This window comes from Triturus cristatus, chromosome 2_1 (assembly GCF_964204655.1).
Source record: "Triturus cristatus chromosome 2_1, aTriCri1.1, whole genome shotgun sequence".
Classification (NCBI taxonomy): domain Eukaryota; kingdom Metazoa; phylum Chordata; class Amphibia; order Caudata; family Salamandridae; genus Triturus; species Triturus cristatus.
Window position 1 is genome coordinate 190,576,131 of NC_140581.1, and position 24,132 is coordinate 190,600,262.

Genomic DNA, 24,132 nt, shown 5'->3' on the forward strand with positions numbered 1-24,132 from the left:
TGACAAATATGTATTGCATGTATTTTATACTTCCATAGCCTTTCAATCGTCAGACAGAATTAAGGGGAGGGGCGGTAAATTGTGGTGTTGAGACTTTCCAGGCATTTGGCAATTGCACACAGTTGAACTCCATGTATCTACTGCACCATCCCAGCTGAACCTTTGATGCTTAACCTATTCTTAGGCTATACAAAACATAGATTATTTTCATTTAGGTTCAGAAATAGGCATTACAATATCTGTAATATATTCTTATAGAATACCACAGTGTAAATATAAAATATTTTTGTCTAAAACCTATTTGGAGTGTGTCTTGGATGAATTACGAAGCACTGAGTAAGTTTGCACTGCAGTAGTGTAGAGTGCCTGCGTAAAGTTGGGCACCCATGTCTAGATGCAGAAGGCTTATAATATTTCTGAGGTTCCTCCCAGTTATAGATATAAACTTGTGGAAGAAAATGAACTACTCCACTTCCTTAGACTCTTTCATTGCTTTTCACCAGCAACATGGGATCTAGTTCACAAAAATTATCTCTAAAGCAAATATAGACAATGCCTTTCTAAGCTCAGATTTATATTAGACGTCTCATTCTATATTCACAAAGACCTGACTTGGCAGAGGCTAGAAGAGCATTTAGGAAATTATCAGTAGTACCGCAATATGTAGTTGAGTAAAACATGATTAAATATATTTTTATATAAACATCTCAAAGATGCTCCATGCATCCCATTATTTGCTCATGTACAAATACATGTAAATATTTTTTTTTTAAAACAACTGGTGTAAATCAACGCGGTTATGGCCATTTTTCAGTTTTGCTCCACTTTGAATGTCTGTTAATCCAGCCCTTCCTGTAAATCGTCACAGAGTTTAGTGCTGATATAATAAAAAAAACCTGAACAATGTTCTACCATCAAGTAACTATAGAGGAAAACAGACTATATGGTCGGTTTGCACGGTTTCCCCGATATATGTGAAAATTGATATATGTAACAGTTTATACTAGATTTTCTCTTTCACAACAACACCATGTTTATTGGATAGTTCCCTTCGGGTTCCCGCACTTGATGTGGTTACTGTGTCCTCATCCATCATTGTTGTTATTATTATGGTAATTGTTTGTTAGTATTTGCAAAACTTAGCATTTGACAGTGCCAAGGCTCATTGACAGCAATCTGGCAGCTTCAATTCTACATGAGGGATGGAACAAGACCACACAATACATGCACACTATTAACAAATATTGCCTTATTTAGTACACATATACAAACAAACTTACAGTCACAAGGTTATAATCGAAAATCAAGAGGTAATACTAAATCAAACGTATTAATGTTATGTAATGTTTTTCGATTTTAATTTACATTTTCTGTTTCTTTATTAATGAGAAGACTCTTCAATGTTCATCTTTACTTGAAATAAATTAGCACATTGTTAGACTGGCCTGTTGGGCAGGCTGGCAGATTGGCACTTCCAGAAGGGCCAGCGGGACCAACAAAAAAAACAGCCCACACACTAACCCTTTAAAGCTGGCCTTTCTAGCAGTGCCAGACTGCCTCACAGGTCAGCCCCACACTAAAATGGCATGGTATATCATTACTTTTTACCTCCATAAAGGGCTAAAGAACAAGAGATTTTAAACTCCTTTGTATCTAAAACAAAAATGTTGAGGCCATACTAACTAAGGTAACATTTTCCAAAACATACCATGGGCCCTATGATAAATCTAATAGACATGTGTCTGCAAGTTTCATATAGGACACTATTCTAAATATCTGGTTGCCTAGTAAGATCCTGGTACTGTCATGTCTTACAGCCTTATTACTTTTATTGTAGATCACACTATTTTAACATAGAAACCTGAAAGATTGTTTTATAAGACTCATAGCATTAATGCTGCCTTTTAATGTCAGGAAACTCATTGTTACAGCAGCCATCACTCGAAATTGGTTACGTAATTCACTATATGCAGGGCCCCCCGTACTGCTTTACATGAACTACAAACCATTCAGAATGAAGCAGCATGGTTGATTTTTCTCCTGCCTTGGCATTCACATGCTACACACCTTTTAACAGAGCTACACTGGCTTCCAGTATTGGAGCACTTCTGCTGTAACTTGTGCTGTAAGGTGTTAAATGCCTGAATAGACCCGGCCCTAGCTTTCTGGCAGAAAGAATTAAGAAATATAGATCTCTTCATAACTTGACATCTAGCTAGGCAAATTGGCTTGTCATGCCAAGATTTTGGAAACAAAGTTCAGGAGGACGCAGTTTTTCAATACTGGCCCCCTCCACCTGCAATGCTTTATCTGATTTAATTTACTTGGAAAATCACCAAGGGACTTTTCGCAGATTATTGAAAACAAGGCTAATCAAGCCTGACCTATGGCATTAAGTAATTGTTCTAATCTACATTGATCAGTCTAGCTATTCTAGCGCCAAGAAACCTTTGGTGAATTTACACTTTATAAGTTATAAGAACATAGCAGAACAGCTGTGAAAGTCTTGATAGTTAGTGTTTGCATGTGAGGCTGCAGACTGTTCCATTATCTGGCTCCAAAGTGCAAGACCCACCTGCTTAGATATAGTCGATGTTAGCCGCAGATATTAGCACAAGAGTGCTAACTGAATGGAGTTTTGTAATTGGCAAAGACTTTTACATTTAGGTTTTAATTACATTATTAAGGTGAAACTTTATCTTCCTGCGTTTTGCTTTTGAAAGTTTGATACTGCGAATATCATCACGCTATTAAGGGCAGCTGTATTTTCAAGAGTTTGGTTTACTTTTGTGACACAATTCCTGTAGCATATCAGTCCCATATGTTTAAAAAGGTGTGACAAAGCGCGGAATCCAAGGTGATTTACTGAGCTGACAGGCCCATGTTGGCTCCATCTCAGAGGAGTGAAACCAGTTTTCATAAACACAGAATTTAAGCTTCAAGCTCAGCTAAGTATATTCCACCTGCACATATAGGATATAAAATAATGGTCTGTCAGAGACACAGTGTTAATTAAATTAGTGCTCCGTGCACTCACACCTAGTTTAGTCCATTATTGAGAGCGAAAGAGAGAGTTATGATTCGGAATTTTAGATCCAGATTTACTAACACTTTTCACTTTCATCACATTTGCATCACAAAAGTGGTACAAACTGGCACAAAATGTTAAATATGGATTACATTTAGAGTTCCCAGAAAGGAACACTAAAGTAATATAAAGTAACACTATCTTCTACTTTGCAACAAAAGGGCGTACCATGCTAGGCATCATGGTGCAAGAGTGTGTGCGTGGCGCAAGGCAGCTTAAAGTGCGACAGCAGGGGAAGAGAGATACAGTGGCCTGTTTGAATAGATATGGCACTGTTCTGCTCTCTCCCTTTCACCCAACTTTGGTTGCTGCCTTGCGCTGCACAAAAAAAAAACAGTGAATTTGGCCACAAGTGGTTTAAAGGCGGCACCAAATATCTAGCCAAAGATCCATTTACAAGTAGCAGTTTTAAGCCAGAAACCTCCTTACAAGTAATCGCTACCATGATTTCTATGGCCAAGAGAACTTTCAGGACATGGCGGATGTATGCCTTTCTTGACTAGGTCAACAGAAACAATCTGACCAACCAATACAGCATCATTAGAAAAGTTGTTCTTTAACATTGTTAAACAGCCATAGACTACAAAGCCCATATAATACAGGGTTATTAAAAGTTCCGGTGAATAAACCGACTAGACTGTTACCAGATTTGTTATACCTGTTGAATGATATTGTCCTCATCATTGTGGTTTTCTGTTAAAAATGATTATTATTTAACTAAATAACTTTTTGTGTCTTATTCCAACATCCCTCTGCACAGTTTTAAGGTTTACGCCTCAAAGTCAATCACGTTTGCAAAGGGAGACTCAGTGTTTAAGCCGGCATCCCATCTCTGGGTGTAAAAAGATTAGTTTAGGTGTTGTGGATGCCCACTTAAAGCACATTACTTTCTCTTCCACTTCTTTTTTTACCAGAAACTGTCTCACAGCTTTACAGACCTGTGTCCCTGTCAATAATGGATGAGATTTCACCTAAGCCTGGGCTCATGTAGCAGCCCCACACTGCCCTCACTGTTGTCCAATCAGTGAACATCAATGTAACAGAACTGACAGTCTGCTCTACAAGACATAGTTTGCAGTCTGATTTGATGCACAAATTGAGAGGCTAAATGCATACTTGTGATGCTTTTACAGAACGTAACCGCTTCACCTGTAACTTTATGCTGCTTATGCTACACTGTTCTTCATAAAGCACAGATATGAAGAGGTATGTACCAAACACCTAAGACTAATACTATACCAATATGTAATTTAGCTATATAGAATCTTCCTAATTCAGTCATGAGCTCTTTAATTGCAGTAATCCTTGCACCAGGAGTCTTTAGAGCTGGACGCCTAGTTTGAAGTAGAGGATTTTGTGAGATCGTACCTGCAAAAAACCCCAATGCATTTTTTGTATAATCAAAGCATTAGAGAAAATTAAGCAAATCTTCAAGGTGCCACCAGAAAAAAAGGATGCCACTGCCATGCCATGTAGCATGCTTGTTAGATGAAATAAATAAAATATGAATAAAACTTAAATTTATGGACTTTGGCTCTACAATAAGTCTACTGAAGCTCAAACTAGAAGAACACCACAACCACACACTATTCCTGCTTTTATGGCTACAGTGGCACCCAGAGGGCATCTTCCACCAGCGTTGCTGAATTAATACTTTTCCACCCTAAACTGACATTTATCTGAGTGCTAATATCCACTTTTTTCCTGAAAAGAAAATAGGTTAAACACTTCAACTTTAAATGTATAAATCTTTCTTAATTCACATACAATATCTAGACTGGTGTTTGACCAAAAAACAGGGCTACATGAAACGATTATTGCAAATCGATTTCTAATACAGAATCAAAAGTAATACTTTCTATTGGATCAGTGCTACCTTGAGATACAACTGAGCAATAGATCACTAATGAAGAGATGGCTATATGTTTGCTCAGATAGGTGGAGGTGAGAGGAAGTCTGTCAACAAAGATCTATTTTTCTCAAAATAAATATCGAGGTGCTGGACCTTAAGCTGCCGGGACTCATCTTGAACTCCAGTCGGTTCCTGTATGCCAACTAGAAAAACACCCAAGGCATAAAATAAAAAAACAATAGTATAAAGCAGGGCATGTGTTAAGTCGTTGTTTCTGGGACTTTAAGGCCACAAATGTCTTTTTTCTTTTTGCTGTTGTCATTAACAATAACAGCAAAAAGTGTGTACAGTATTTGGATTTAACAATTAAAGTGATTAGGGAATAGTTCACAATGCCGCTAGGATACACCAAAAATAAACAAATTATTACATGTTTACAGTAATTTGATTTAACACTAAAAGTGATCATGAAATAATTCGCAATGCTGCTACAGGTGTACCAAAAACAATTGAATTACATTTCAGGTTGTGTACATCTTTTTAAGGCTGTGTACTATGAATGCATATCTACAACTTTGAAAGGGCAAATCAGAGGCTAGAATAACATCAATATAAGATAGCTCCGTGGGTTAACCACCTACTTCAGACGTCTGTATGCAATTGGTAGTAGCACTTTAGTATTCTGGTGGGTCCACTAAGGACCACATTACAAGATTCCCAAATGTAGGGATTCAGATTCTGCCTGGTATTTCCCAAACCTATATGCGAGAATTACAAGTTATTTCCCCGGGACCCAAAACTATGTGGTTTTGCCCTTCTGGTACAAATAACAGCCTGTTGAGAGCAGGTATGGAGTTGATTTTAGCTTTCAGGTGGAGGTGCTGGAGAGCGGGAGAGTAAGGGGACAGAACTGGCGAGAGAGGAAGGTTTGTTGCTCTCCTGATCCTGCCTTTATAGAGAGCAGTAGTGGCTCGCATAGGGCATGCTGCAGGGCGGTGGGGTGGGGCGGGAGAAGGGCAGGGTGGAGGGGTAGCAAACACGGACATACGGAGGAACGTAATAATTACTTTCCTCTGTTCCGTCCTATGTACACGTTTGCTACCCCCCACCCCTGCCCTCCCACGCCCGCAGCACGCACTATGAGAGCCGCTACTGATAGAGAGTATTGAGCCATGCACAGCAGCTACCCTCAGCTAATGCATCTACGCAGTAAAGTACTGACACAGTAATTGCGGGTGCGGAAGTTTCAGGTCTGGAAGTTGAGGACCCGAAAATGAAGAATGACCTGGCACGGTATCCACTGCAGGGGATACCGCTTCAGTCCTCTTGTAATGCGGGCTAATTCATTTATCCATCCAAGGCGAATATAAAGTACACCATACTCTTGGGATAACCCTAACTACTTCAATTTAATGTCCACTAAACCCTCAACCCTGCAGCATAATCAGTAAATAAATAATATATTATTGCATTATTATTATTATACAGAAATGTTACCATGATTCCATGGCATGCTTGAGGGGACTTTACGGTGAAAACACTGGAGGTCTGTAGAAGTTCCTGCTTCATTTGCTGGCTTTTACATTCATGCTGTTAGCCTGGTGTCCTGTGCAATAATCTGTGGGCCCCACTGATCTTCCTTAATAGAGTTGGTTAGACTGAAATGTGATGCTTCGTAGAATAGTACTTGGTGATGCACTCATGCGGTTCAGAAGAAGGTGTTTTTAAATGTTAAACTGAGAATGAAAATCCACCAAAATCTTCAATGAAAGGACAGTTAGTAAACTGGGACAACTGCCATTATGGTTAAAAGTACTAAAAACTTGGTGTGAGACTGGAGCTTGACATATGGTAGAGATTTACCATCTTCTAAGGACAAATTAAACTATCTACTTTTCAGCCTTAAAAATGTGGATGGCATCTTCAGAAACTGGAACAGGACTAAATCATGGAAAGAGGTTAACTATGAAAGTAAATTCCTCAAGGAATTCATTTGTCAAAGCTTTTCTTTTGAAGAAACTTTAGTGGCCAGTCACAAATGCGTTGTACTGGATCCAGTTGCTGCTGTTTCATGGGGGTGCAAAGTTCAAGGAACTGCTGCATCTTTAAGCGGTTAATTGGTATCGTCGTCCCTCATTATGAGTGACCTGCAAAAATACCAAATGCTGTGCAAGCCCATTTGCGTAGGGTTCAGAATTAAAAGGTATGTAAGTTTAATCATAGAAATTATCAGAGGTGATAAAATCTGACCCTGGAGTTCCATGTGAATCTGGAATTTAACATCTGGAAAATGCCCTATAGTTGATGCAGCATGCATATTTTGGTGTGGTAAGCACCAAAATCCATGTTCGTCCCCAAAAATGTGTTTAACAGGTGCCATTTATCACACCTGAAAAATTCCAATCTTATTCTGTGCAATAAATATCGCACCAATCACTTGACCACTCAAAATGAGGACCTAAGAGTGTCTTCTGATTTCCGTTCAAAATAGTCCAGAATCTCATGACACAACTGAATCTTATCGAAAACATTTGTAACTTGTGAACTGAAATTTCCACAAGTTTCATATGAATACATTATATAATGGAAGGAACTCTGACACAAATTGGCCTTTTCTCATCAACAAATGGCACAACGTCTGATACTTGCTACATCCTACTGAATATGTTTTCCCTTATAAATATGTTTAAGATATCATGCTGCAGTGTTAGACTCTTATTTATTTTCATAGTTCACCGATGTATAATTTAAAATTACACAGAGATTCTGTTTTCTGGTTCCACCAATTTACGGCTTTGGACAGATCCCATAAATGTACAATGTCCATTTATATTACTTTTGATCTGAATGTGCACCCAGTAGTAAGGATCACTTTAATAAAGCTACCATGTCAACCAGGCATGTGTTCAGTTTTTTTCACTTTGTTTATTTCATTGTTGTATAAAAATATTTAGCATTTTTGTAAACCAGCAGATTCATCGCAATGTGTTTGGAAATTAGTGCAGAGTGTGTTGGACATGTTCTTCAAAACCTTCTTACATTTTCATTTCTGTTACTTCTAATTTATTAACGGGGTGGAGTGATTCTATGTCGTAAATTGCAAGATGGCAGCAGGTGTCGGTGAAACTAGAGAGATAGGATATACAGAGTGGGTCATTTGCAACAGTTTTCAGAAAAAAGACAATGTAATCTTTGGAATACACAGGGCCAATACCAAAAAAAAGAAAATGAGGATGACATTGTCAGTAATATGCATGTAGAATGATTTTAAGACAAGTAATGATTAGCAGTGCAAAGTACATTTACTTCTACTATTACAACGCAGTTTGAAGCTGACAAACGCTCTATTTGTTCTGTAAAGTTTGCATTGCATGAAGCATCGCTGCAGGTAGCATGTGTAGGGTATTGTACGAAGATTCATGTGCGTGCCTTTGGGTAATAGAAAAGTGCTACTTTTCCCATTGCAGGGGCTTCTAAAAGCAGATGTTGAAAATGCTTCTTGACTCGTGATCCACACAACACCTCAACTCATCCACTCTAAGCTAGACGAGAAAGAATATTTAGCCAGAACCCTAAAGTAATGTAGACAAGGAACTTAAAGATATCTAAGAAACTTATATTCGGGTAAAAGATATTAGGGTATACAGCAGTATCAACTGGGTGCCCAGCCGGGAACCACAATATGCTAACAGGCCCCTGGTAAATATTACCAATGTTGAAGTCCACTAGTTCAGGTTTTACAGAAGAAGCACTAGCCTCATTGGATGCCATGCTAAGTGGATGCAACCTTCTGCTCTTGTGGTACACATGTGCAGTGAATCACACCGGAAATCAAGATTCCACCCTATGTCAGTAATACCAGTGTAAAGACTCATTGGAACACTACTTCTGTGTGTTCATATAAATTATAAGAACATAGCTATAGTTAGTTAGTATAACTTACTAAATATAGATAGTGTTCAAATTCTTTAATATCTTCGGATTCTGTACAGAAAGTTCGTCATAGGAAATGTGACCATAAAAATAGTCATCTTACAACTGCAGAGCAAGTTCTGTAATAATAGTTAAGATACAATATCATATTGTTTATTAGGTAAAATATATCAAATGGGTGTTTCCTATTTTCAGCTGTAAGATACAAAATCAGGTATAAGTTCAGTCCCTTGTTTAGCTGAAAAATACAGTTTAGTTCTGATTTTTAACTCTCTCCTGGTCCTCGAACAATCAATTTTGGTCCACATGCAGACGGATATTGAAGCCCCAGGTTCTCTTAAATGTTATCTGATAACTGATGCACCTTCATACTTTATTCAAAAAGTCCAGGTTGAGAGACGCTGGGATGTGAATTGAGTCCATTGTGATAGATGAGGGGTTGAACGGAAACAGAACAGGGAACATGTACTTAAAGTCTAACAGCAGATTTGGTGGGTCATTTCGTTCTTGCAAATGTGCCTAGAAAGAAAGAAATAATGATTTTGAGCAATGATAGATATTTGCATGTTTTACAAATGTATAACTTGTCAATATTAAAAAAGTCATCCTCACTGAAATCTTGTCTCCCTTAAAACTGTGGCCAGATTTTCAAAGTTTTCTCAGAAACCAAGTCAGATATATTCTCTTCATGCAAAGTTGGTTCTCAAAGTCAGTTTTGCATTCAGAGGTGTCATTTATGTGAGGGGAACTTTCAATAGACCTCTGTTTTTTCTGCAGTCATATACATTATCTAGAAAAGTAGTTTTCAGCTTTCTCCAAGAAAAAGTATATTCTTTCACACTTCTAAGCACTTCAAAACCTACCGCACCAAGAATATGGAACTCACTCCCGCCTGCCATTAGAAGAATTCCATCTCTGGCACGCTTTAAAAAGGAGGCCAAAACCTTCCTAATGGGCAAATTCCTCTCCTAAGTGTTGCATTGCAATCACCTCAGCGACTCTGTTCTACTTCCTATTACTGCCACACCTTGGATTATCCGGATGCTATCCACCCGGCACCTCTGGGCATACCACCGTGGGATCTGGGACCTCTTGTTCGTGTAAAATTTATCCCAAATGTTTCCAACCCCCCTCCTAAGTCTTTTGTATACAACTTATTAATCCTGTAAAGCGCTCTGATACCCTAACGGGTCAGGTTCTCGCGCTGTAAAACACTAAAATAAATAAAAAAAGAAACATAAAAATGCTTGAGGTGTGAGTGGTGCAGAAATTAGGGGAATTGCAGCAACAGTCCACATTTTGACAATGGGTGATGGGCTAGGGAAGACTTTTAATGAAAAAACATTTCCATGAAAAGAAAGTAGAATATATTGTTAAAACGTTTCTAATTTGCTTTGCTTACAAAAGTGAGTTTTCTGCAATGAATAGACTTAAAGAAATAGGAGTTAAGGCGAATAAGCACGTAATGCTTGTAGGACTCAAACAAGAATTTTGCCACAAAGCTTATTGAGGCTTGCTTCAGACACAGAGTTCAAACTTTGAATTCATCCAAACAATTATTTGTGGATTGGATGAGGCTTACACTTATACTGATGATTTAAATCCGGTCTATGGAAGGTCTGGCAGGCAACATGCACAAAACTGCCACTGCCTCTTCTGCTTCCCGCTCTATGCTCAAGATTTTTGTCATCATGACGCGGGTGATATGATGATCTGCTTACTTTCAGACCAAAATCTGGATATCATGGCAGGCGAAATCTTCTTCCCAGGAGACTACTTGAAGGTAAGACCTAAGGTGGTGGCAGCTACAAAGTGAATGAATAAACAACACAATTGTAGCCCTCCCTGTGACAGAGAATGGCACCTACTAGGGACCAGACTACACTTGAACATAGTACCCTCAGGCACAACCATTTTGGCTTTACAGCTGGGAATCCTAGACCCAAAGCAATCATGCTTTCTGGGGGCCACATATAACCAAAACACAGCTCACCCAGAATAAATAAGTAACTTCTCGTACACCACTTCAAACTCCCATGAGAGCAAGAACTAAAAATAAATTTCCTGTCTTGAAGCGTTTTCAATTCACGTTTCTGGTCTTTGCCTCAATTTGTTTTCTCTTTTTATTCCGTTTTCTACAATAATCAACGTTATTGTTATTTTAGAAATTGTACCACTTAAGCATAAGAGAATAATATGGTGCACTTATTGGGATGGTGTAGTGGGCAGATTTCCTATTTTTGTGCAGTGTAGCACAGCAAGCAAATCTGCTGCTCTGCCTTGTTCATAGGAGGAAACCCAGTGTAACTGCACTCTAACATGCTGCGTTGTGTGATGCACAGCCCTGTGTAGGGCAGAGGGTGCTGTCTAGCATTGGTTTTGTATGGCAAGCATACCCTTCCAGTACAAAATCTTATGTCGAGATAAACATAGAAGATACCAAACACTGGATGTTTGCTGTTCAATTCAGCACCCATGAAATGCATGTTTTTTATATTGTTTTGTGAAATGAAAACGTTTCCTTTCGTTAGCACCTGCTTCTAGGAGGTAATTTTTTTGATGCAAGCCTGGTCAAGCTATCTTATTAGATTGGAATTTGCACCAAAACCTAAGGGTTTGTGCTGATGTATGCAAGCAGCACACCAGTAACATCCTCTTGATACAAAGAGCCAGAAAGCAGCACAAAATACCTTTTGCCCTGAGGAAAGGGCACCTTCCCAGTACACAATGCCTTTTGCCCTGGAGAGTATATATTATGCGCAACTTTTACGCACTTTGCGCTGGTGAAAAGCCTTAGTAAAACTGGGCCTAAGTGTCTTAAAAACAATGTTCAAAACTTTACCCCAATGTAAATGCCAACTTCCCCAAGGCGGCGATTTAGTACCCTCTATCTTGGGCAAAACACCAACTCCCCAACACAACCATGCCATAAAATGCTCCTGGTTATCACCTGTGTCTCCCTTTTTATTGTCAGCATGAGGTATACTCTCTTCGCCCTATGACCCTGAAGCCCTCTTAGAAGCCAGGGGTAATCTCGAAGTTCACTCATTTCTGTCAGTTGGTGAACCAAAGGCCTCCAGACCAAAGTGCCTACACTGTTGATGGAGATCACAAGTTATCTTCGCCAGCACAAGCGTTTGCCAGAGGCTGAGTATCAATTGTGTCAATTTTTTTTTTATAGTTCACTGCAATGAGCTATTTAGCCCCCATTCATTTGATCCATTCATATTTTCTGACATCTGCTCCTATATATCAAATGTGCTGCACACAGCCCAGGAGCTGGCACCAAATGGCCATCTAAAACTTTAGAAGAATGATTTCTTTCCAAAACATATGTATGTGGATACAGTCCCACCAGATATGAGGGTTGTGCCTATTTCAATGCCACATCGCCAATACTTCTCTTTGACATCTGGACATATCTGTCTAAAGTGATGAGGGGTAAGGTATCAAGTGAACATTCACTTGGAAGATGTGAAGGACTTTTCTGAGGCACTTGGATATAGCTGCTATCCCTTCTGTCCTTCCCTACTTCCCTGCTAAGTTCTCTTGCCGAAATCTCCTGCTCTCCGGATAGCATCAGTGTTGTTCGACCATCCTCTGACCTAAAATGGAATGTAAGGGAGATACTGTGCCGCCTGGAGCCTTCAAATTAGATCATATATTCTTCAAACGGGATGTGAGATTGAGTAGCAACTCTTTTGTTAAGTGGGGTTTAAGATCCAGTGCCAATCCTGCAGGTATTGTTGTATATCCAACTCACTGACCTTAAACTCTTTTATACACTTTTCATATGTTTTATTAGATCTCTCTGCAAAAGTATCTCGCAGAACCTCATCTCGATACACCACAAATCAATCTCCAACCATCGCTGGGGATAAACCTGGGATGAAATTATGCCATATATTTAAAGGCGGGAAAGTGGTGAGCCCATTAGAGGAGTTGGCCCAACGGCTAGGGCACTCGACCTCGAATCTGGGGACTTTGGTTCGAGTCTCAGCCACGACGCTGAACATCCTGTTATTCTGGGCAAATCACTTCATCTCCCCGTGCCTAACAAAATTGAATGTGTCCTCATGTAACGCAACTGGTGCTATGCAAAGCGCTCTGATACCCAATACCTTCGGGTCAAGTTTGCGCTATATAAAACTCCATTAAAAAAATAATTATTTGTGTAAACTGGCCCCATGCTTTTATTGCTGTCTTGATAATCTCTGATAGATGAAGGTTACAAGGGTAGATGTTCCTTGGAAGCCATGGAACATCTCAAAGAATTCTTCCCAACAATTCTTGGTCCAAAAGGAGCCATCTCTCTTATCTGCCTATCTAGCTGACCATTCTACTGTTGTGTGCAGGTGAGCAGCTTGACACTGCCTCAAATGTAAGGGCAAGCCCGCTCTCCTCCCTGCTTTGGAGCCAAAAGGACTATTGGTCCTATTTATCAAGGGTTTGGAACGGATGGAGCACAGGTGGGAGCACTTTCGTCTTTATCACGTTAATGCGATCTATCCAAGAGATAGCGCATGTCTGTCATTTAGTAGCTCTGCAGTGATTTCTGATTTAGGTGAGGCCAATTTGCATTATACCGTTTCCCACAGTGATGATAAGACTGATGCCCAGAAAGTTAGGGCCTGATTACACGTTGAGGCATTATTTATCACCCCTGATAAATAACGATACCACGGGGTACGTTAGTTATTGGGTGCATTAAATAATACCTATTATGAGTTTATTGACAATAACAGGCAGATTTTGGTGTTTAACGCATGGTATGTTGTCCCATGTTACATTTCAGCAGGTTGTACCTGCCGAAATTAAACAAATGTTGGGTTAGTTAATGCATTCAATAGTTATTGGATGTGTTAAAGATAACAAAACTCATAATTCTATCCAGTGCGTAAACAGGGGTTTACGCACGGGATGGAACGAACCACCCAACATATATTCAGGCCTTTATTAGGGTACTGTGTCCACTGGAATGGTGCCGGGCTTCTCAAGGATTCTACTCAGGCCTCGGGTAGAGACATATTAAAGATTTTTGATTTCCCTGTATTGATCTCGAAGCACAATACCCCTTCAAACTCTGCAAATATTGCCCTATCCGTTTTGAAAGAGGTTTAGTTTTGAGAAGGAGAACAAACATGTCATCTGCAAAAAGGCTGATTTTATAGTCCATAGTACCAAATCGTATCTCCCACACGTCAGGAGCAGAGCGATTTTTAATAGCTATGGGATCCATGGGGAAAGCAAATATGAGGACATCCTTGCCTACTTCTGGACTGGAGAATTCCCTCTTGATGGTAAGGCATTGGCCTAGATCCTTTCTTCTGGAGTACAATAATCAGCCATAATCCGACCTTTCATGTGCAGGACCAATCCTATCTGATCAATTGTAGCCTCCAGAAAGTTCCCACTTACCCTTTCTCTGCATCCAGCGCAATCAGGAGAACTGGCTCTCCTTCCACGGTGATTTTTCTACTAGGTTAGTAACCTTCTTTATATGCTATGTACCCTAATCCTTTAAGGGAATCCTACTTGTCCAGCTCTCCATCTTTTTCGAAAGCTCTCTGGTGAAAATTTTACATTGAGCAATGTGACAGGCCAGTAGCACAGAACCTGCAGTCTTCACCATCCTTGCCTGGTTTGGGGATTAAGGAGATTTTGGACTCAAGCTCAAATGGGGGTCACGGCCACGGTTTGCACAAGGAAGTCAATGGATCAATAAGGCCACGGGCAAGGTTTTTTTAAACTAAGGCAGTAAGCCCATCTGGGCTTGGGGCCTTGTTTGGTTGCATATCTCGTAAGGCCGGCAGTGTCACCTGAGTATCAATTGGTTTGTCTAACACCGCCTGCCACTCTGGAGGCAGGCCCGACAACAGCAAAGAGTAAAAATACTCAATTGCCCTAAATCCCTAGTGTAAAGCAGAACAAAGAAAACACAATTGTTTTAGTGATCTCTTAAAACAGCTGTGGGTATATTTATCAAGGCTTTGCACCAGTGAAACTCGGTGTTTCCAAGAGAAGGCAGGAGTGTGGCAATTAAAAAAGTCATGAACACTCACTGAGTATTGACAAACCTTTCCAGTTGGGGTCAAACTCATGCAATAAATGTTAGTGCTGATGAAAGCCGCATCACGTCTTCAAATAAGGTGTTAACAATTTTCAAATTCTTTCCTATTTCCCAATGGTTACTGAAGAAGGATTTCTATGCTTGGAATTTTTTTTCCATGTGTAGAAAAAAGGTGACTTAATCCCAACACTGAACCATCATATTGTCTAACTTTAGGCAGTTTATGTATTTGTTGTAAATCGCACCAGGAAGTCACCTTATGGCCAGCACATGCCCCCATGGAAAACAATTAAAGAAGTTGAAAATAAAGATCTATCATACTATGCTTGGTGTGAGAATATGTGGCATTTGGATAATGTTCAGCCATCCAAAGAATCAGATGTTGATTCATAGTGGATGGTCCTGAGTGAGGCATGGGGTGGGGGATTGCAAAATTAGAGGATTGGAGGAGATGTGTGGTTAGAATTGCAAGAAATGAGAGTCTCATAGGTAGTCCCCAGCTTTGGTCCTGCCATATGGACTTGCTGTAATTGAAGGATTAAAATCATAGTCATAAATGTGTCTGTTAAACAGTTTTATTTAGTTCAGGGTTCAGGTCTAGTTTTAGACCTAGTGAAAAAAATCAACAATTCCCATACATTTCAATGTAAAGGTTACTTGTCTTTTGGAAGTCCCAAAATATAGCAAATTTACAAAAATCATAGGTATTAGACTAATCTCTTAAAGAGGTAATTTTTATCTGTAACTGGCAAATGCTAAATTGTTGTAAGTAATAACAGCCATTGCAAAAATATTGATTATGTCGAGTCTATGACACCCTGACAGGTAGAAATAAAAAAGTACATACTGTTTTAGTTTATTAATATCTGTCACATTAAACAAGTATTTAACAGAGATGACTTGGTAAGTGGCTTGGTAAAACCTAAATGATCTACAAAATCCAGGAGCCTGGTTTAAACTTGCTAAAATTAGAAAAAATATATAAAAGTGAACAACATAATATTTCAAATTAGGCCTAAAATAAAGCTTGCAGGTTCTTTAACTAAATATAGCCATCTTTTCTCCTTTCCTTAATCTATATGAAACTCACCTGAATATTTCTTATGAAGGCGACTGTAACTCGTTCTTCAAACTCGTTTAGCGGCGTGTAGAGATTAAGTATCTTTACAATCTGTGGGGAATAATGACAACAACATGAATCTGGCATCTAAGTTTCGAACGTTTGTACAGGGTGCTTGATTCACAAAGCCAGGTCGTCAAAAGGGGAAACCTACTCCTGTAGGGTTACTCCTACATTTGGAGTATATTTCCACAAATAATTCTTAAGGTTTACTTTCAAATCTACGACAGTGGGAGTAATCCAACAGTACTCTAATGCCCATGAACTACTCCTGTGGAATTTCTCTCTAATTAATTTCCTCTATATGGAAAAACTGTCCCTGTAGAGAACTCCTTCCTTTACACCTTGAAATAATATAAGGTGCTTCCATCATGAAAAAACACTTACACTTGCCTTTCACAGGAGTGTTTTGCATGCATGGCAAACAACTATCTGCCCAGGAATACCCATATTCCCACTTTACAATAATAAAATCAATCACTCCTTTTCAGTGAAACAGGAAGCAGAATAATTATAAATCACAATTTAAGATTTCTTATTTGGACATCGACTTATAACAAACACATTGTTATTTTGCAAACCAGCCTATGTATTAATAGGCTGGTTCGCATCCCATTAATATGCAAGGTAGGTCACAATGTGCGACCTAATATGATTGGCTCAGTGGCCTGCTGGGGTCAGCAGACCACGATGTCTGTGATTGCATTTAAATAAAAGAATCTTTTTTTTTTTTTTTAAATGCAGCATTTTTCTGTAAAAGGAAACCATAATGTGTTTAACAAAAAATGAAACAGTTTACAACATAGGCAGTTCTGCTCCTAAAATTGTTTCTGTCTACATTCATTTCATACAGGGGAAGGGGTCCTTTGGGGACCCCTTCCAGTTTGCAAATTGTTACCGTATCCTTTTAACTTGGTGGTAAAATATTAATGTTTTGCGAACTGATTTTGATTGCAAACCCTTAATAAGACTTAAGGAATCGGTATTTGGACGGGACTTCCTTTACACAGACCTTTCAAATACCAATTCAGACCGTGGTACAGAACCGCAATGTGGATTTTGTACATTTAAAAATGCCATCTTGCAATCGGAAAAGGCTCCTATTCAACCTTTGCGCCCATCAAATTGCTTTGTACATCAGGCCCACAAACCATTGTGAATCATCCGGTTAACCTTTAACATAAAATGCAAGCTTTGTCATAAATCCTTCTGATACCTTGCCATGTTAATACATGTGTTACAAGGTTCAGAGGCAGACAGTAAGCCTGATAAGCATCCTGTGACAAAACCAGTTTGGGCAATTTTGCATGAACATACCCCTAGTAATTACATCTCAGCATTGGACGTGTGATTTTGCGGTGACATTTTAACTGATCGATCACTCAAAGGCCATATTTACATAGATCCCGCAAATGGCCATTTTTACATTGATATCATTGATTGCAAATGTGTTATTTGCCCTTGTCTGGCTGGGCAGAGATCAGTCCAGAATCATTTCAGTACTAACACAGTCTATGCAGTCCAGCTTCAGGTGTACAGATTAGCCCTTTAGGAAATCCTATCACAGTGTGGACCAAGCAGATCTCTACAGGATCAAGTACATCATCTGACTGTCATTTGATGGAGTTGTTTGTAGAGAGAAATATGCTAGGATCGTTTGTCACTAGTCAAAAGCTCATCCAAAACATGAGGGACATGAAACGATATGCTTGCTGAAAAAACAGAAAAGAGGGTACACTGGGATGAACCGAAACCTGTCTAATGGTTTCTTTGTGGTTGTAGCTCAATCGTCTAGTGCTGGGTCAGGGCTATAGTTGGTGTGCTTCTTTATCGCCTGTTTTCACACAAATTTGGATCCATCCTAGTAATTAGAATTTGGCACAGGTTTAAACTAACAGATGAAGGTGGAGATTGGCAATGTTGGGGATCAACAATAGAGCATACTGCTCATTTGACATTCTCGCCGTCTTAGGAACAAACAGACATTTACTTGAGACTTAGAAAACAACCATGTAGTCAGGCCGCATTGCATACTTTTTGTGCATTGTAGAAGAGCGTGCCAAATTTGTTTCAGCAAGTGTGGAATCATCCTACATGAAATCATAATTGTGCCTCTTCGTACGCTAACTAAATCTGCATTATTTGTGTGGGAATTAGTGCTTTCATTAAGAACTTTTCTGATGTTTTTAAGTCCACAAATTCTAAAAAACAAAACAACCTCATAAAAATCTTTATTAATTACAGTGTATTTATTATTTGACTTTCAACTTTGCACCCGTGAAGTAGGCTTAACCAGTTGATCTCCTGTTTTATTTCACTTTGGTGGTTTCCTGAATCACCCTCTCCGTTTCCTTTGCTTAGACCGAGTCTCTCACAACATTCATTTGTTGCTCTGCCTTGGTATTTTAATTTCCAGAATTAAAAACCATGGGTGTCATTAGGATGGCGAGTGGATCCAAGTGGTAACGGGACCGCCCGCCTGTCATGCGGCGGTCCCGCACCCCTAATCATGATGAGACCGCCACTGCGGCGGTGGCATCTGTCAATTTAACATTGCGGCGGGTGCTGCTGGCTGCAGCACCAGCAGCAATGTCAAATGTTCATGTTGTGCATTTCACCGCGCGGTGCCTGCCACATTGTGCATGGAAATGGAGGGGGATACCATGGGTACCCCCCGCCCCAGTGCACAACTGCCCCTCCCCCCCAGGGGGCCCAGCATTGTGATCAGGCCCCCAGTATGGTGACCGCCCCCATATTCACGGCCTTATCCGCTCCGCCAGGCAATCATTACGATTGTGGCGGAAGCGTGGCGGGCGGGCTTCAGGCCTGCCACACTTGGGGAACGACATTCAGATGGCAGAGGGAACGCCACCACCGAGCCGGCAGTGCCAATCCCTCCACCATTGTAATGAGCCCCTATGAGTCTAAAGGAGTTTGATTCTCAAAGTTCCTTGGAAGGTGGAGATACAATATCCAAAAAGAAAACGGATCAGGTTCATCTGTTTCTATTACGATCCTTTCATGCATGTTTAGGAAAGAGAGTAAGACAAACAAACATTAATGTGCATAACAACATAACGTTACTTCTTATATCAATAAAATGGAAGTAGGCTCACTTCTACCAACACGAGGTCTACTCAGAACTGTTGAATATATTTTGGTAGTATTTCAGAAAGACTGTAAATCATAGTGAACTGCACTTTTAAATGACATTCAACACCACAAAATGTCAAAAGAGTTAGCCAATGGAATACTAGGTACAATAGTTAACTACTGTGTTTCATAATAATGCTAGTAAGTGCAACACCAATAGCTGCAAGCTTCACTCTTTACAAAACAAGTTATCTTAAGCTTGATAGATTGTCAACTGCACCAGCGAGAGACTAAATCCTGTGGAAGGGATTGAAGCTAGCCAATTGGAAGATGCATTCATTTATGGAAATCACATCGGAGATTGTCTGAGATTACAACCACCGTACTATAATGACTAAAACGAAAGCAAAGATATTTGTGATGTGAACGGAATCTAAAACCTTAGAAAATGTCTGTAGGTTACAGGGTAGCTTTTAAGAATGTTTGATCAAATAGATGGAAACAGGAAAAACAAATGTGGCTCCTAAGCAAAGAAATGAAGGACACTTGCTTTAAATGTACATAAATCTATACTGAGAAGCAGTGGAATGAGCAAGTTACTTTCCTGCAGAAATGCTACTTCTGGTGGAAACTCTACCCACAAATTCCTCGCCTTAAGAGTTTTACTAGGAGCCAGACAGGATCTGAAAATCCTTGCAGTAAATACTGTGTATCAGCAGGTGGCACCATCAGACTCCATCAAGACCCTGTCTTATTTGTGATATGATGACAAGGAGCCACATGCATGCTGATGTCAATTTATTCATTGGCCTCTTCAATGCCCTCAGACATGAAACATGACTGACAGATGAAGAATCTAACTTGACAGTGTGTGAATCTATCTTGGACCGGGAAGATGGGCAGTGAGGAATCTGTGGTCAGATTGAGTATCGGAGTTGGGCAGTGACTTGTTCTTTTGATGGATAACTCTGATCACAGATTCCTCACCTTGCGCATCAAAACCAAAACAATGCCAACTCCGATGGCGTGTGGACCGGAGAGTCAATACAGTGGTGTCTAGTGAACACACGGATGAATATTCATGTTGCTACCTGGCAAATGTCTACACAGGGACAGCCTAAGCCAGATCTGTACTCGCAGCCTTTGCCCTAATTGAATAAGCCCAAAGGCCTTAATGTGGGTCCCTTCTGGCCAAGGCAGTTTTATGCAAGGGACAATCCATCACAATAAGGTACACTTCTGACCCACCCCTTTCTTCGCAATGGTGAATCCAATGGGTTGTTAGGAGTGGCATAATAAAAGGAGTAGGGGTCAATGAGTGAAAACCTTTTTAAGAAATGCATTACAACAGGTGATTCAGGTGATTCGAGTAAAGTGAGCTGATCAGGGAAACAAAGAAAGGCTAAAGGGACTGACAAGTAAGCTTTAACTGTGCCCACTGCAAAGCTTTGTCAGGCTACAGATAGTCTGAACAAAAGGACATCAGACAACTTAGCTTCAAAAGAGCAACCTCCTTCTCCTCATACTAGGAGCCTGATTCACAAGAGTAAACTTACACTTTTGTGTAGGTTCATGATTGTTTGCTATTACATTAGATGATTATGACTGTGGTGTCTGTTTTATCTGTTTATGTGCAGAGACTTCGCAGTTAAAAGATACCGGTAGTAAAATGCCTTTGTGAATAGCAAACAATCGTAAACTTATACAAAAGAGTAAGTTCACCTTTGTGAATCAGGCCACAGGTGTTTAACTTTGACCTACGGCTCAAGTAAATAGGTTTTCGGGAAAAGAGATGAGCAGCCAAAATCATATCCACCACTTGATCATAGCCTCTCTGTCGGTTCCATTGATTCTCCATGCAAGGAGAAGGATTGGATGTAACATCCAGCCCTGTTGTTGGGACAGCAGATCCTCCCAAAGAGGAAGCTGAAGAGGTAGGTAGAAGCAGAGCCACCAGAATCAGCTGTGTTTGGTCACCCCGTTGGCAGGCAATTTCATCACCTTTCACGACAAAATAGCAGAATGATACACAGAAATATGGAGTAGCGGGATGCACAGAAAGGGGAGAGCATGAGTCCGCTGAGTAAATCGAAGGACCCATTGATATGACGTGACAGAGGGCAAATGGGGTAAGTAATGCTGAATTTGGCCCCCTCCTGGCCCCAAAGTGCTGATGAAGGAGAAACTAAAGGGGCTTGGCAGCAGTCGCAGCACTAGGCAAGAAGGATGACTGCTGTTGGTGACCTCTTCTATCACAGCCACTGCCTCTGGAGCCACAAAATCTGTCTTTGATTCTCTGTCGGGTGGAGCATAGGGGGAAAGGATTTGCATTGACTTTGTTCATGGAGGATGTAACTACAAGGCTTTTTGGAGTAAGGTGCTGGAACACCTTTAGCAGGTCTGCACCAACTATCAATCAGGTGGGGTCAAATTAGACTGGGACCGGGCAGCCATAAGGGTCTCAGTGAAGGCTTCATTAAATAGCAGAGGGACCGAGCAGCAAGATTTCTTTCAGAAGATTGGTGTTAGTTTTCACCAAAATTAGCTGCAAAGTTAGGCTGTCTAAGGCTGTGTGTAGCCCCCCTACAAAAGAGGCATTCCCTTCCATAGGGGCCATCAAGGCGATTTCAGTTCTATCTCAGGTGAAGTGTCCAAGGCACAGGTTTCTTTATGCAAAGGTATAAGTCAACATCCACGTAATGAGGGATTATCTTCATTGTGGCAAACAAGCTCAAGTCCCTGGAAGAGTATCAGAGTCGAAGCCATAGAGGGCCTGCATGCTCCTGAAATACTGCCTGCGAGGCATGGTGATAGGAAGAGACTCTCCTCATAATACGCTTGATCTTTGTGAATGGTATAGTGCAACATGGGGCACAACCCAACCAAAGTTGGTTCCAGATTTGGGCGGAATCTGATCCTAGCACTTACGGAGCTGGGGGAGGTGTCAACAAAGAAAAATATGGCAGGGCCTGCATCAAAGGAGTTGTGGCGTGGCCTGATGCTAGGAGCGAAGCAGACCGAAGTGATACAGGGTCAGTCAGTGCCGAGGGAGGGTTTGTCAGGGGAAGCCAAACTGGAGGCTCTGTGTCATCCTAAGGCACTCCAAAGAGATCCGAAAACACCTTGAAGAGATGCAGCATGGACTCAGATTTGCCGCGGAGTGGTTGATGCTCCTGGGGCGTAAGGAACATTGGCTCAAGGACTGGAATGAGATCTGAGTTGTACATTGAAACTGACAGGCCTTTAGAGTGCCGACTATGGGACCTCTCCATGGAGTAATAGTGTCAAGGAGGCAAAGATCCCTGTTTGGAATTTTTCATTTTCTCTTCGACTTGTCTCTCAACATCATCTTCGACTTACCAAAAGATGCTGAACAGGCACAAGATCTGGCATGGACCCATGACTTGGAGAGAGATTGACCATATTTCTTAGAATTTAACTTTGAACTCCTTGATGGCATTCTGGTGCGTCAGGGAGTATTTGCCCCTGAACAGACCCAGTGCAGGTCTGTGAAAGACATTTGCGTCTGAAACGCTTGGCATGGTTTGAAGCAGGTAGTTTTGGAGGTCAACATTGCTGCTTATTGTCAACAAGACTTGGTAAAAATACTTTGAAGAGTTGAAAAATTAAAAGAGCTAAGCTCTTGATTTGTGTCAAAGGCAAGGGCATACACTGGTGGCACCTATATGTAACTCCCTGTCATCATGTATGGAGGCAATTTGGCTCTGCAACGGAAGCTGACGGCACCTCCTGCTGGTGCACAGGAATGATTGGAAGAGTGTCCGGATCCAATCTGGCAATTGAAGGGGTTCGCAAGGTTAGGAATCTGCTGTTAGAAGTATTCATCAGGAACAGGGATACAAAAATGAACTACACCAATTGTAAACCTGAGCCAGAGACCCTACAAGAATGCACTAAGTTGATTAAGTTGTGAAGTACAACAATGACTTAACAAAAAGAGCAAAGGCACAAAAACGTCTCATTTGGAAAGACAAGGAAGTCGTATTGTATTAAGAGACCATACAGTGATGGATATATAAATACACAATACCAATGCAGTAATGCACTGTCTGTGTCAGTGTTGGGCAATCATTATTCAGGCCAGTTTACCTGTTGGGTGGTTAGCACAGTACACAATGAACAAATAGCCTCCGCATCCTCAGTTGTTTTCTTTTTCAGCTGAAGGAGCTGCGCAGCTTGGATTAGGGGTTCCATGGTCTGCACAGCTCCGCTCTGGTGCAAGTTCTTTCCACGCAACCACTCCTCCAGTTGGCTTATATTAAACCTAGATAGGGAGAAATAAATGACACTTTCAAAGAACAATCCTGAAATGGTCACATAACAACTACCATGTAATTGGAAACTACTACATTTTTAACCAAATGTTGTTTGTTGCATTGAGTTTCAATGCTGTATTTGCTAATATACACATATTTTCCAAGAGGTAGAGAATGTAAATGTGCATCAGGGAGGGCTTAATGAGAATGGTGCCATTGGTAGTTCACGGGAAAAAAACAAATAACATTGGCATAATCAATAGGTTTGACGTTAACATGACATAGGGATCAGGCGTTTATGTACCATACGTATGTCACCCCAATTCAACCAAAGCATAAAAAGATTGCTTTGATGTAGCATGCGTTTTTCAGATGCTATTATCAGTGTGCACCCCTAGTGCTCTGGTCACTTTATTTTATGTAGCATCTACTTTTCAGATGCTTCTATCTGGACCTGGGCTTCTCGCTGGTAATCATCATGGAACAGTAAAACAATAAAAGATTATGTAGAATACGTTGTACAAGTGGGGTACTTTGTCAGTGGCCACAAATCTTGTTTTTTATTCCAAAGTGTTGGCCATGACTGCTTCATAGTAACTGACTGGGTGGATGACTTTGTTTTGGAAAAAGGCCTCGGCGATGGATTCACAGGAAGATTACTTATTCCTGAGGGACCAGCTGGTAGAGTTAAGAGCAGAT

The 24,132-nt window shown here is 40.5% G+C and overlaps 1 protein-coding gene across 2 annotated transcripts in view; it reads right to left on the minus strand.

Annotated features, from left to right (window-relative positions):
- Positions 1 to 8,839: 8,839 nt before the first annotated feature.
- MYO5B (myosin VB) overlaps positions 8,840 to 24,132 on the minus strand; it is a 1,021,014-nt gene continuing 1,005,721 nt past the window's right edge. For both annotated transcript variants that reach the window (XM_085629682.1, XM_085629691.1), the window contains 3 exons: positions 23,267 to 23,441; positions 16,034 to 16,114; positions 8,840 to 9,392 (listed from right to left, as the gene is read on the minus strand). In XM_085629682.1, the coding sequence (XP_085485808.1) occupies positions 9,240 to 9,392; positions 16,034 to 16,114; positions 23,267 to 23,441 (409 nt within the window). In that variant the 3' untranslated portion in view covers positions 8,840 to 9,239. The remainder of the gene's footprint in view (positions 9,393 to 16,033; positions 16,115 to 23,266; positions 23,442 to 24,132) is intronic.